This window comes from Ananas comosus, unplaced genomic scaffold, assembly GCF_001540865.1.
Source record: "Ananas comosus cultivar F153 unplaced genomic scaffold, ASM154086v1, whole genome shotgun sequence".
NCBI classification, from domain to species: domain Eukaryota; kingdom Viridiplantae; phylum Streptophyta; class Magnoliopsida; order Poales; family Bromeliaceae; genus Ananas; species Ananas comosus.
Window position 1 is genome coordinate 22,596 of NW_017893430.1, and position 12,606 is coordinate 35,201.

Sequence of the window (12,606 nt, forward strand, 5' to 3'; positions counted from 1 at the left end):
TAAATTACTATATAGTCGTTAACAAAATAGGAAAAAAATTGTAGAGCATTAAGGATAGCACAGTATTTTTAGCTGTATAAATCCCAACTTTAAGTTACAATCTAGAAATTTAGACATGGGCTGTACTTATTTTATTTCACTGTAGGTATTTGATGTACTTGATTGTTTGGCCAATTTAGAATCTTAACTATGAATAAAACTCCATAAATCTTAACTATGAATCTTAACTAGAAATAATTGATATCACATACTGTTCGTAGCACAGTTGTTTTATTTATAGCCAAGTTCTCTTTTTTTTTTTTTTTTTTTTAAGTAGCAGCATATTATTATTCTCTAAAATAAAATTTAATAGTTATAATTTTTTTTTTCAAAATTTACTTTTATACCCGATTTTGTATTGTATATTTGCGAACTGTGTTATTTTTAAAAAATTGAGAAATAGATATAATAGGAAACAACACAGCACTTGGATCATCTTATTGGAAAGGTTTGATTAGATAAAAATGACCTATCTAAGAATTCAGATTTTATTCCGTGTTCAAATCCACCCAAATTTTGGTAAATAAAAAATCCACGTTATAATACTCCGAGAATTGTCCTGCTTGACCGACCGTCCTTAGCGTAAATGGCAAAAAACTGAATGGTTGAATACTCGAAGTCCCAAATTCAAATTATAATTAATTTATATTTTCAGCTAAGTTTAATTTAAAAAAATAAACGAATGGGGAAGCGATAATAAGCTATCTATCTCCAAAAAAAAAAAAAAAAAAAAAAAGAAAAAAAAAAAGAAGCAAAGAATTGTTTGCTCGCACGTGTTGCGTTACCTCACCGACCATTCAACCAAGTTCGGTGGTCCGTACCGCATTTGTGGCCCTATCTGGGCCTAACATGCCCATTACCCAGCACGACGAACCGGTCGAATCACGAGGAATGCGACCGCACCCTAACTCGAAGCCTTTTAACTCCGTTTTCCCCCTAAATTAATTAATTAATTAATTAACTCGTCCCTGTTACCCTTTCCCCCTGCTTCGTCCCCCGCTTCTTCTCTTTCCTCAGCTGATCGCGTCGGATCCGCTCCTCTTTGACCCCTTCCATCTTCGTTGCTCCGAGGGGGAGACGAAGACGAAGACGAGGAGGAGGAGGAGGAGGAGGAGGAGGAGGAGGAGACGAAGAAGAAGAGGCGAGGCGAGGCGAGGAGAGGAGAGGAGAGAGGGGAGAGAGAGAGATGTGGGTGTTCTATTTGATATCGTTACCGCTAACCCTGGGCATGGTGACGGTGACGCTGCGGTACTTCGCCGGGCCCGATGTGCCGAGGTATGTGCTGTTCGCCGTCGGATACGCATGGTTCTGCTCCCTCTCCATCATCATCCTCGTCCCCGCCGACATATGGACCGTAAGATCCACGATCCCCTTCCCTTGTTGTTCATGAATCTTGGTTGTTTCAAATCTAGGGTTGTTGTGTTTGATTCCTTGTTTCGTATTTCGTGTATTTTGATTTTGAGGTGTTTTGGTGATTTGAGAGTTGGGCGATTGGGAGGTTGGGAAAATTCATCCCTATTGGTATATCTGTTTGGGTTCTGGGTATGTTTCTTAGTCCAGGAAATTTGGATCTGATCTTTCGTTGGTATTCGATGGTCTTTGAAGTTGGAGAGGAGTAAAAATATGGGAATTATGGGAGTGATTTACGATGTGGAATTATTTGAATTTTACTCTAGTTTAGACATTTTGAGTTTCTTTGTAGGTGGATTTGTCTTCTGATTTATGAGATCGGAAAATTATTTGCTAGTGCTTCCATTGATCTACTTAATGGATTGTCGCGCCATATTCAGATAAGTAGAGAGAAAATACATCAGAAGAGAATTGCTTGATCGGAACAATTATAGACGCCTCAGCGTTACAAATATGTGTTAGAACTGTGTTGATTGAAGAATTCAAGTGGTGATGTTGCAAAATGAAAACACTTGAATTATCTTCAGTTGATGCTAAGTAAACACCGCTGTGTTTGAGAAAACAGAGATGATTTTTGAAAATTTTCCGCGGACTTCTTAATCACAAGATAATCATCTGCAGCAGAATTTATACCCTTTTAGATCTTACCTTGGTGTCTAAGAAAAGGTAGCTTAAGATTTAGATGGTAAAGTATCTTACTTTGACATCATAATGAAACTTCAGGTTTAAATACTTAACAGTCGGTATCTTATGCTAAACTCCATGACTATATTTGTTATTTGTATAGAAGTTGTTTTAGTAAGCTACTGGTTGCTATCTTCTGAATTCAGCTGCTACTTAATCAGATGGAAGAGGAATGAAAGGTATGATGCTTTGCAGAGACTATTACTAGCTAAAGCGATAAGAAAAGGAATTTGTTTCTTCCTCTGAATTTTATGTGCAATACTTTTAAGGAAAATCATCCTTGGATTCTATGCGCACTAGGAGTTATGTTAATTTGCCTAATTAAAGTATTCCCAATCATGCTTACTGTTGAATTCAGAATTCTGATATTTTTATTGAGATTGAATGACTACTTGATGGGATTTGTGCCATAATTTATAGGAAATTTATATATTTGATTGGAGATCAAACTATTGTTGACTGTCATGGAAACTAAATGAGCAGTGAATGGTAGACACATTGAAGGAGGAAGTAATGTTGCTATGTATTATTTGGACCTTGAAATAGACTATTATATGTGGTGTCAGGAAGGCACTTTGTTTAGTTCCATATGATAAATGTCATTTTGGTATACAATAGGATATATTTGCTGCTCCTGCATTCTAGAATAATTATTTTGTGTGTTTTCTTTTGAAAAACCTGGCTTATCATTTTTTTTTTGGAGGTTTAACCAATTAGGCGATATTTTTTGCCATGCAGACAATTAACGGTTATGAGAGGGGTGGCATTGCATTCTTTTGGAGCTGGTCATATTGGAGTACATTCATACTAACCTGGTACTTAACGTTGTTTCACTTGCTTTTACATTCTTCAAGATTTCCAGTTGTTACTTTCTCTACTGTCAATGCCCTTTTGCTTTTCTATAATGGTGTGAAGATCTCTATTATGCATGACAGTCATACGTACATCTACTTAATATTTGTAAAGAAAATCACGATGTTTCAATTGATTTTACAGTTTTCAAGATTTTTCACTTGTTACTTTTTCTACCATTAATCCCCTTTTACTTTCCTATAATGGTGTAAAGATTTCTACTATGCATGACACTCATATGTACATCTTCTTAATACTTACAAAAGAAAAATGTTTGGTAACTAACGTGCAATTAGAATTTTTAGTTATAAACTAACTGGATAAACTGAACCATATGCTTCAGAACGTTTCTTTGCTAAATGTTATGAGTTCAAAATGACCTTTCCATTTGATTGATCTCTGTGCGGTGAGTCTTCTTTGGGCTACTATCATCTTTATTCATCATGTTCTGCCAATAAAACTATAGTGGTTATTAAACTCTATATATGTATTCATAAAGTTTCTTGCCAGGATATTATTTAGCTTTCTATAACCTCAATTTTTTAAGCTACTTTTTATCCTCTAAACAGGGCTGTGGTTCCCACTATTCAGGGATATGAAGATGCTGGAGACTTCACAGTGAAAGAAAGACTGAAAACAAGCATTCGTATAAACTTACTCTTTTACACAATTGTGGGATCTATTGGCCTTTTTGGACTTATTCTGCTCATTATCATGCATCGAGACTGGTTTGTATCTATCTTTTGTTGCATTTAAATATCCCTCCTGGTTTATGCTAGTGCTTCTTTAGTATTAAGTCTGGTCATGGATGTTTAGACAATTGTATTAGTTTTGCGGTCTGCATTATACTCTTTCTTCTTTGTGGAATTGTTCGGAGTAATTTTCTTCTATCTTTATATATTTTATGCCCTTTTTGTGATAGGAGTAATGAAATCGCTTACTGAAACATTCATTCCCATTCTTATTCAAGAACTTACACCTATATCACTGTTATAGAAGCACTTTATCAACATAATGTGCAGATTTGTTAGATGACTTGTATTGACTAAATGTAGTTGTTAACTCTTTTACTTGCAGGAGTGGAAGTATTGTGGGCTTAGCCATGGCATGCTCAAATACATTTGGGCTTGTCACGGGTGCATTTCTTCTTGGCTTTGGTCTAAGTGAAATTCCAAGGAACATTTGGAGGAATGCAGATTGGACTCACCGTCAAAAGGTTCTCTCACATAGGGTTGCGAAAATGGCTTTAAAACTTGATGAGGCCCACCAAGATTTTTCAAACGCAATTGTTGTATGTATACTCTTTTCTGCTTTGAAGTTTTTTTTTTCCTTTTTCTAAAAAGAACGCTTTTGTGTGAAAGAACTAAAAATGGCATTCTGTTTGGAATGTTGTAGGTTGCACAAGCCACATCAAATCAAATGTCCAAGCGTGATCCTCTAAGACCGTATATGGATGTTATTGATAAGATGTTGCATCAAATGGTACTGTATTGTTATTATTTTGTCACTTTTGGTTAATGATTTATTTTGATCATTCACCTAATTTGTCATTTCGCTCTCTCTTTTCTCCTTTTCAGTTAAGGGAAGATCCATCTTTTAAGCCTTCAGGCGGTAGACTAGGAGAAAATGATATGGATTATGATACTGATGATAAAACAATGGCTGCACTTAGACGTCAACTTAGGAAGGCTCGGGAGGAGTACTACAGATGCAAAAGGTGTGGTTAATGGGCTTATCAAAAGTTATTACTTTTTGTGGCATGTACTTCTTTTGTGCAACTCTCTTTCTTGCCTATGAAGAATCAGAGGCCTTTGCATTTCTCATTCTTATTTTTATGTTTCCATACTGTATCTAATTTATGTTATTTAAGATAAAAAAGCACTTCCTTCACAATTTGTCTGTACATTTACCTTTTTTCTTTTTCTTCTTTTTGCAGTGAATATATGACTTATGTAATGGAAGCCCTTGAACTAGAAGATACTATTAAGAATTATGAGCGTCGCGATTCAAATGGATGGTTTGTTATTACTTCTCCTGTTTTCTACTGTTTTTTTGCTTTGAAAATTTCTTGTCAACAACCTAAAAAAAGAGTGATTGGAATTATCATTGCAAGACTGCAAACAGCAAAAAATAGTTCGAGTTTTCGCTACCAAGATGATACTTTTCTCCTCAAAGACATTCCTTTTCTCTGTAGTCTTGGAATCAGTATTTTTGATGTAAGTACCACATTCGCTAGCCTCTGTTAAGATAATTTAATGTACTTATAAGAGGAAGGTCCAGAAAAGCCTTTTGACGCAATGCAAACCTTTTAAAATATATATCATATAAATTGGATTAGTTGGATTCAATTACAAAAGCTTGCAACTTCTAATGTTTTATTCAATTCTTTCTAGATGATTTGTGTAGTCTTTAGCTTTACTTGATTATCTGCAACATTGTATGCAACTGGCAACTGGCAACTGGCAGCTGGCAAGGAGTGTTAATATGAGATAACCCAAGGAATGCTAAACTGGCAAAATTTTGAGCAGAGCCTAAATGGTTCGTGGAAATCACAGGCCTTAAATTCATCTATCCCACTATGGATTGATTATAAAACATGAAATAACCTCTTTGAAAAGGAGATCCGCTTCTATGCATTATTGATGCAGATTGATCTACCTGCTAAGAACTAGCATTGATCTACCTGCTAGGAACAAGCAGTTCACTTATTTCTTTTGAAATGTATAGATTACTAGCAGGAACATCCAATTCGGTTATTTACTATGAAAAATGACACTGTTTATATACTGCCAGATGGATATAAACATGTCGAGAATGCTATTTCATCCCTTCACAATTAAAAGAGCACCTGAACTGGGATGCTTTCTGAGGAGCTGAACTCTTTATACCATCTGAATTTGTTATTAGAATGTTCTGAAATTGTAAGTTTGATCTGGTCAAAACATCAGGTTTTCTTAAAATTAAAAACAAAGAAATGATTTATTCATCTGAATTGACATTCTAAATTTCTTTTGCCTTCCGATAGTCTGAAGACCCTGTTATTGGATATATGGCTTGTACTCAACTTTTCCTCTCTCAACATGTAGATAATTTACATCCATTTGCATCCACATGTAATCCCAGGACTGTTCACTGTTGCAGGAAATACGTTTCAAGTTTTAGACCAAGCCGATCAGGCACACTAGGATCCTTTCTTGATATTATGGGTACATTCGTGATCTAGCTTGAAGAATTTATGTTTCTTTTTTGCATTAAGTTCTTTTTTCAGCTAGCTGTAAGATTACTGAGGAACAAATGAAATTTTCGATTACATCTAGTTATTAATAAGCAACTCTGTTATATTATATTATTTCAGCTGATAGAATTAGTATTTTTGAGCTATATTTGTGCTTTTGAAGTTAACGTTGAGATTCCTTCCTGTTTTCCAGAATTCTTATGGCGTTGTATACTTAGAAAACAGCTTCAGAAAGCCTTGGCTGTGATGTTAGGTTGTATGTCAGTTGCCATCCTATTGGCTGAGGCGACTTTATTGCCAAGTGGGGTTGATTTATCTCTTTTTTCCATTCTTATTAATGCTGTTGGAAAGCAGGAGGTCTTGGTCCAGGTAAACAGTTTCTATAATCGATAATATATTTTATCTGCTGCTATGAAAATAAACTGCTGATTTCATAACTATATCAAAAAATTAATGTTTTAACCTTTTTTAAGACATTTTAGATCAATACACATGAAAATTGGTCTCTTCGTGAAAAAAAAAAGGGAATACGCATGAAGATTCAAATGACTTCTGAAAAACTCAAGCAGAATGAGTCACTCATGCTTATATTTGGATGGTTGTTGGATAATTCTCTATGAAACTTCTTGTAGATCTAGTTCTCGTAAAATTTCTCGTTGTATATGTAACCTTTTGTTTTGAAATTGGTTGGAATATCCATTTGTTAATTTTCAATTACTTGTATGCTATTTATTAAAATTAATGGCAAGGAAAAAATTTGATAGGATTTCACCCCTTTATCCATTACCAAAGATAATGAAATATCCTGATTAAGGGGCTAATTATACACTATTGGTACTTCGCAGATTGCTGCATTTGTTCCTCTAATGTATATGTGCCTTTGCACATATTATTCATTATTCAAGATTGGAATGCTGATGTTTTATTCATTAACTCCAAGACAGACAAGCGCAGTCAGCTTGCTTATGATTTGCTCGTAAGTTTTCTGGTTTAATCTGCTTTCTCTTAAGTTCACCAACTTTGTATCTAAGCTAGTAAACTAATTTCAACTGTTTTAATAAAATGTTTTCTGCAGAATGGTAGCAAGATATGCACCTCCTATTTCTTATAATTTCTTGAATCTGATTCGTCTTGGCGGTAATGCCAAAACCATTTTTGAAAAGGTATTGACACTGCCAATAGTTATTCTTCATAATACTTTGACCAATGACTAATAGTTGCCTTACGTACTGTCATGCAGAGAATGGGTAATATTGACGATGCAGTACCTTTCTTTGGAAAGGGGTTTAACAAAATCTATCCACTTATTATGGTTGTGTACACCCTACTAGTTGCTAGCAATTTCTTTGGACGAGTAATTGATTTTTTTGGAAGCTGGAAAAAGATCAAATTTCAAAGCGAAGAGGAGGATATGGATGGGTTCAATCCATCTGGAATGATTATCCTTCAGAAAGGTGAGATATCAATTTATATATTCGATATTCGATGCCTCATCCATCCTTGTGCGACAGACTTTCTTATCTTTTATCTGAGTATGCTGGTATTTCTGTTATGTACGGTTTTTCTTTTTATGCTGTTATTTGCTCACTGGATATATAGCAGGCTGAATTGAGTAGTAAAATGAGAAATTTTTTGGGCATGTATTTTCTGGCCTTCTGGCCATTTAGAATCATACTAACTACTGATTTTGCCTGGCTTTGATTTGTTTGTTTTAATTTTCCTGAATACTGTAATAACATATTTCAACTCTTATTGTGCAAGATTCTCTTTTGTATTTTTAATGTCATTCATTGGCTGCTGTATTTTTGCCAAGTCCATAATAAGCCGATTATCAAATCTCCCTTCTATTATCAAATATACTGCCATGTATTCCAAACCTTAAATAGGGCGTGAAGGTCTCTTTGATGTTGGTATAGTGCAACTTGTTTCTTGTAGAATGTCTAGTGTAAATTAACCAGTACGCCTAGCTTCTTACATTTTCTGCAGAGAGGTCTTGGCTTGAACAAGGATGTAAAGTTGGCGAGCAAGTTATTCCATTGGCAAGAAATTTTAACAGTACAACTACAGATGTCGAATCAGGAAACCCATCCCTGGTATGTCATATGCTGTGTTAAGAACTTGAATGTGCCAACCGATTAGCGCTTGGCAAATACATAGCATTACTAGTTTGAGGCAAAGAAATCTCTCGTGTTCCTTTGCATTTGAGAACCCTTATTTCTTCCATTCTTTTTTATTCTCTTATGCATTGACTGTACTCAGGATAAAAACATAGTGGAGATGAAATTGACGCCTTCATCCAAGGAGGACATTAAAGTTGGTCGGTCGAAAAATCTCAAAGAAGAGGACCAAAAGTACGGTAACAGCCGTGAAACTATGTCGAACAAGTATATTGCTATAAGAGATCAGCAAAACAAGTCATCCCATTCAGGGTCCAAAGAGATATCATCGACTTCTGTATCTTTACTCGAGGGAGGCCATTCTGATAATAAGCAGTCTAATAGTTCAGTCGCCACCCCGTCAGCAGGGCTTGCCTCTACATGGACATCAATGAAGAGCGGCTTTCAGAATTTCAAAGCGAATATGGGAGCAAAGAAGTTTCTTCCTCTGCGGCAAGTTCAGGGCCAGGCTATTCATACTAGGGTCTCCTCTTCTGAGTCTCTCGATGAAATTTTTCAAAGATTAAAGCAGAGACCAAAGGGCGGGAGTGGTGGTTCTGACATTGTGGATGATGATGATGATGTAGACGCAGCAAATTCAGGAGCAGCAAGATAGCAGACACATTAATTTTGGATTTAGACTTAAAAGATGAGTTACCACAGTAAAGAATTCATACTATTGTGGGAAAATTAAGAAAGGAAGAGAAGAGAAAAAAATGTACAGATCTTATAGTGGTTTTGGAGGATCTTTCTTTGCATGAACTATTGAAGATAGTTCATGAACGTGGGGGGTCTGTAGGGCCTCGTGTTTGGGGATAGTAAGCTTTCGTCTCTGGAGGAAATATGCATTCCTGTGTACTTCGGCTTTTGGCTGTTTTCTCCCTTTGTGTACTTGTCCTTGTGACTACATTAAATGAAAGGAATATAATATTACAACAAAGCGTGATGATTTTTTTTTTTTTATTACTTACGCGCTAACGCGCACACACAATTTTCGCTCAAAACAGAAATATGTCTGAGAGAGAATTACCTATCAACTGACCCAAGCGGGGTTGTAATGTGATAGTTGTTTTAGTTGTCTATAATGCATGCAATTTGGGCTTCATTAAAACGGGGTATTATGTCAAAATTTCTCAATTTTCCTCAGCCTATATATCTGAAATGGCGATGACTCCAACAAATGCCGAGGCTTATATTTTTTTTCTTCCTTTCTCTAGTATTATTTCCAGTTTTTTTTTTTTTCCCTCTAGTATTACTTCTATCTAAGATTTTTACACTAGAAAAATCTTTCAAGTCCGACAAATATTCCCGTTCCATGTGGCAATATTTCGGGCAGATGTTTTAATTTTCTCCCGAATCAATTAAACTTTTTGACCGAAGGAACCTAATCGATATAATAAATTAGATATTCTCGATCCAATTGGAAAACTAAGAGGTTTACCATGAATGGAGTAATTATTAATTAACCTTGGCAAAAGTGTTACAGATCTCCAAATGGTCTTCAAGCAAAAGAATTGAGAAGATCAAACTGAAACACAATTGAAACCGAAAATAAGAACAACACCCCACATTTTTACACAAGGTGCATGACTCCTTTTTCTTAATTTCCACACAACCAAAGCAGATGCGAACGCATTAAAACAAGACCACCAATACTGACTAGCCTAGCAAATAACGACGCCTACGACTACGAGAACAACACCCACTTGGTAGCCGGCCTCTCTTTGAGAGTCTTGGAGTGCGTCAAGGTGCAACCTCCCTCCCTCCCCACGCTGGGGCCGCTCAAAAACTTGGACCAAAACCTCTTCTTCTTCTGCTTCTTCTTCTTCTTTTTCTTGCTGCAGTTCTCTCTCTCCTTCCCTTCATCATCGTCGTCGTCGTCCTCCTCCGTCCCTCGCCCGACCACCAGAATCAGCGACCGGCACTTCTTCAGCGGCTCGGCGTTCGACCCCGCGCCTTCCCTGAGGAGAAGAGCAAGCCGTGATCTCTTCGTGGCGGGGTGGACGGGGGAGGTGGTCAGAGAGGAGAAGTCGGAGTCGGAGTCGGATAGACACGGCGACGAGGAGGCGGCGGCAGAGGAGGAGGAAGGATAGGTTACGGAGGAGGAAAAGGAGGGGGAGGAGAGGTGGGAGAGCCTCTCCCTGAGGCAAAATGGGCACACGCCAGTGTACTCCCGGTGCTTTGGGTGCTTCTTGCACCTGCTCTCCTCCGCATTATCACTCCTACCCATCTCTCTCTCTCTCTCTCTCTCTCTCTCTCTGTTTATCTCTTTCTCTATTTCTTGTTGCTATATTTTGGCTTGGGATGGGGAAGGTGTGGTGTTGGTTATATATATATATATAGAGAGAGAGAGAGAGAGAGAGAGAGAGAGAGAGAGAGAGAGGTGGTGTGGCGCGAGGAGGGGTGGTTAACTTAATTGAGATGGTTTAACTGTTGGGAATTTCATGTTTCATACATTGTTGGGATTGACGCTCCGTGTATTGTATTTTGTCGCTGAGGAGAAAACAAATGTCGGTTTGTCCCTACATGTTGCATGCATTTGTACCATTTATCTGTGCTTGGATGGCTTTTTTCTTATAAAATTTTATTAATTGGCAAAAGCTAAGCTCAATGAACAACATTAACTATAAGAAATTATTACTCGCTGCACTTCCAAGGTTAAGTATCATTAGATCGCTATCGAGCATTGTTTAATTATTAAACACTGAAAAGAAAAAAAAAAACTACAAAATTGTGGATTGTACTACAGTGCAGCTAGCTATAAGAGTTCGAGCTTCAAAATAATTTTTTAGCTTTGTACTCCACATTTTGCCTATCAACTATATTTATATATAGTACTTCTATTAATAAACAGTAACAACACTTATTAGGGAAATAATATTTCATCCACTTACACTATGTTGGAACACATTCTACGACAAAATCAAGGGGAATCTAACTAATTTTTTTTGGATAAACAACAGCGTGTTCTTGTGCTGTTGTGAGGAAAAAAAGTATGCATATATAAAAATAAAAAAATAAAAGACGCAAGTCATCTTGATATCACATCATCGACGTCCAATCCGGGAATTGCTCGTCCGCTGCACGAGCGTCCCACGTGCGTCGGCCCCACTCCCCCATTCTCGCCGCTAAATGAGCGCCACGTGTTCCAATCCTCTCCGGATCGCCCGCGTAAATATCAACGGCGAACCGCCCGCACGTGCGGTGTCCCCTGCCACCCCGACTGAAGGCCACCTCGGGTGTGGCGAGCCCGCACGTGCTCCGCGCCGCCCTCGGACGACGTGATCTCTCGTGATGCCCGTCCCCGCATAGTTTGATCCCGTGCGGCCGCCCCTGTCGCATAAAACCCACTCGCGAATGCGGATGTCAATGAATACCGATATCCAAAATCCAAAATTTTATTTGAATATGAATTTGGATTGAGCAGATTTATTCGAGCCTAAATAAAGATAGTTTTAAATATAAATATTAAAAATAAAAATTCGATGAATATAAATTTTGACTGTACTTAATTTAAATTCAAATCCGATCCGAACCCGATCAGAACTCGAATTTATTTTACTATAATATGTGTATAAAAATTTGATATTATATTTAAATTTATATCTTAAAAATTTAGATTTAAATTTTGTCGGATTCGGATTCGTGTTTAGATATGAATTTTTAAAATCCGTCGGGTTCAGGTTCGGACTTGGGTTTCGAGTTTAGAGTCGAGTTCAGGTTCAGGTTCGGACTTGAGTTTCGGGTTTAGAGTCGGGTTCAGATTCAAATTTTTAAAAATCCACCTCCAGTCGGACCCGTGGACATCCCTACTCAGAAGGGAGAAAGTCTACCATATAATAGTTACACCACGTCATTAATATGTAGTTAATTATATTTTTTTTATTTGAGAAAAAATATAATACAAATATTTTTTACTAATCATGATGGGATTATGGCCACGGATGAATCTAAAATAAACAATCCGGTTAGTTAGGAATACCATATCAGCATTTTAAATAATTTACTCTGGAGGAGTTACAGGGGAATTAAATAAATTAAAACAAAACTTCTTAAGGGTGCAATGTATGGGCAGTTCCTGTACTATGCCCCAATGGCAACTTAGTTTATGTACTATTTTCAGCTTAAATTGTTCTTTACATCATGTTCGGATGTATAAATACTTTACTTAGTCAATTTTTTATTTATTTAAAAAACTTATAATATCTAGTTGATGAAAATTTTGATTAA

At 36.8% G+C, this 12,606-nt stretch overlaps 2 protein-coding genes across 3 annotated transcripts; one reads left to right on the forward strand and one right to left on the reverse strand.

The window, feature by feature from the left end:
• Positions 1-999: 999 nt before the first annotated feature.
• On the forward strand, positions 1,000-9,335 carry LOC109706040 (LMBR1 domain-containing protein 2 homolog A-like). Of its 2 annotated transcripts, XM_020226841.1 has the most exons (14): positions 1,000-1,393; positions 2,872-2,948; positions 3,555-3,713; positions 4,063-4,276; positions 4,381-4,467; positions 4,563-4,702; positions 4,922-5,002; positions 6,127-6,191; positions 6,414-6,589; positions 7,066-7,196; positions 7,296-7,383; positions 7,461-7,674; positions 8,207-8,313; positions 8,480-9,335. In XM_020226841.1, the coding sequence occupies exons 1-14, from the start codon at positions 1,226-1,228 to the stop codon at positions 8,990-8,992; spliced, it is 2,220 nt and encodes a 739-aa protein (XP_020082430.1). In that variant the 5' UTR covers positions 1,000-1,225; the 3' UTR covers positions 8,993-9,335. The 2 variants fall into 2 exon arrangements, with proteins under 2 accessions (XP_020082430.1, XP_020082431.1); XM_020226842.1 differs by lacking the exon at positions 1,000-1,393 and having other exon boundaries at positions 2,882-2,948; positions 3,577-3,713.
• A 477-nt stretch (positions 9,336-9,812) lies between these two features.
• On the reverse strand, positions 9,813-10,704 carry LOC109706042. Its single transcript, XM_020226845.1, has one exon. The coding sequence runs from the start codon at positions 10,604-10,606 to the stop codon at positions 10,064-10,066; it is 543 nt and encodes a 180-aa protein (XP_020082434.1). The 5' UTR covers positions 10,607-10,704; the 3' UTR covers positions 9,813-10,063.
• Positions 10,705-12,606: the final 1,902 nt, after the last annotated feature.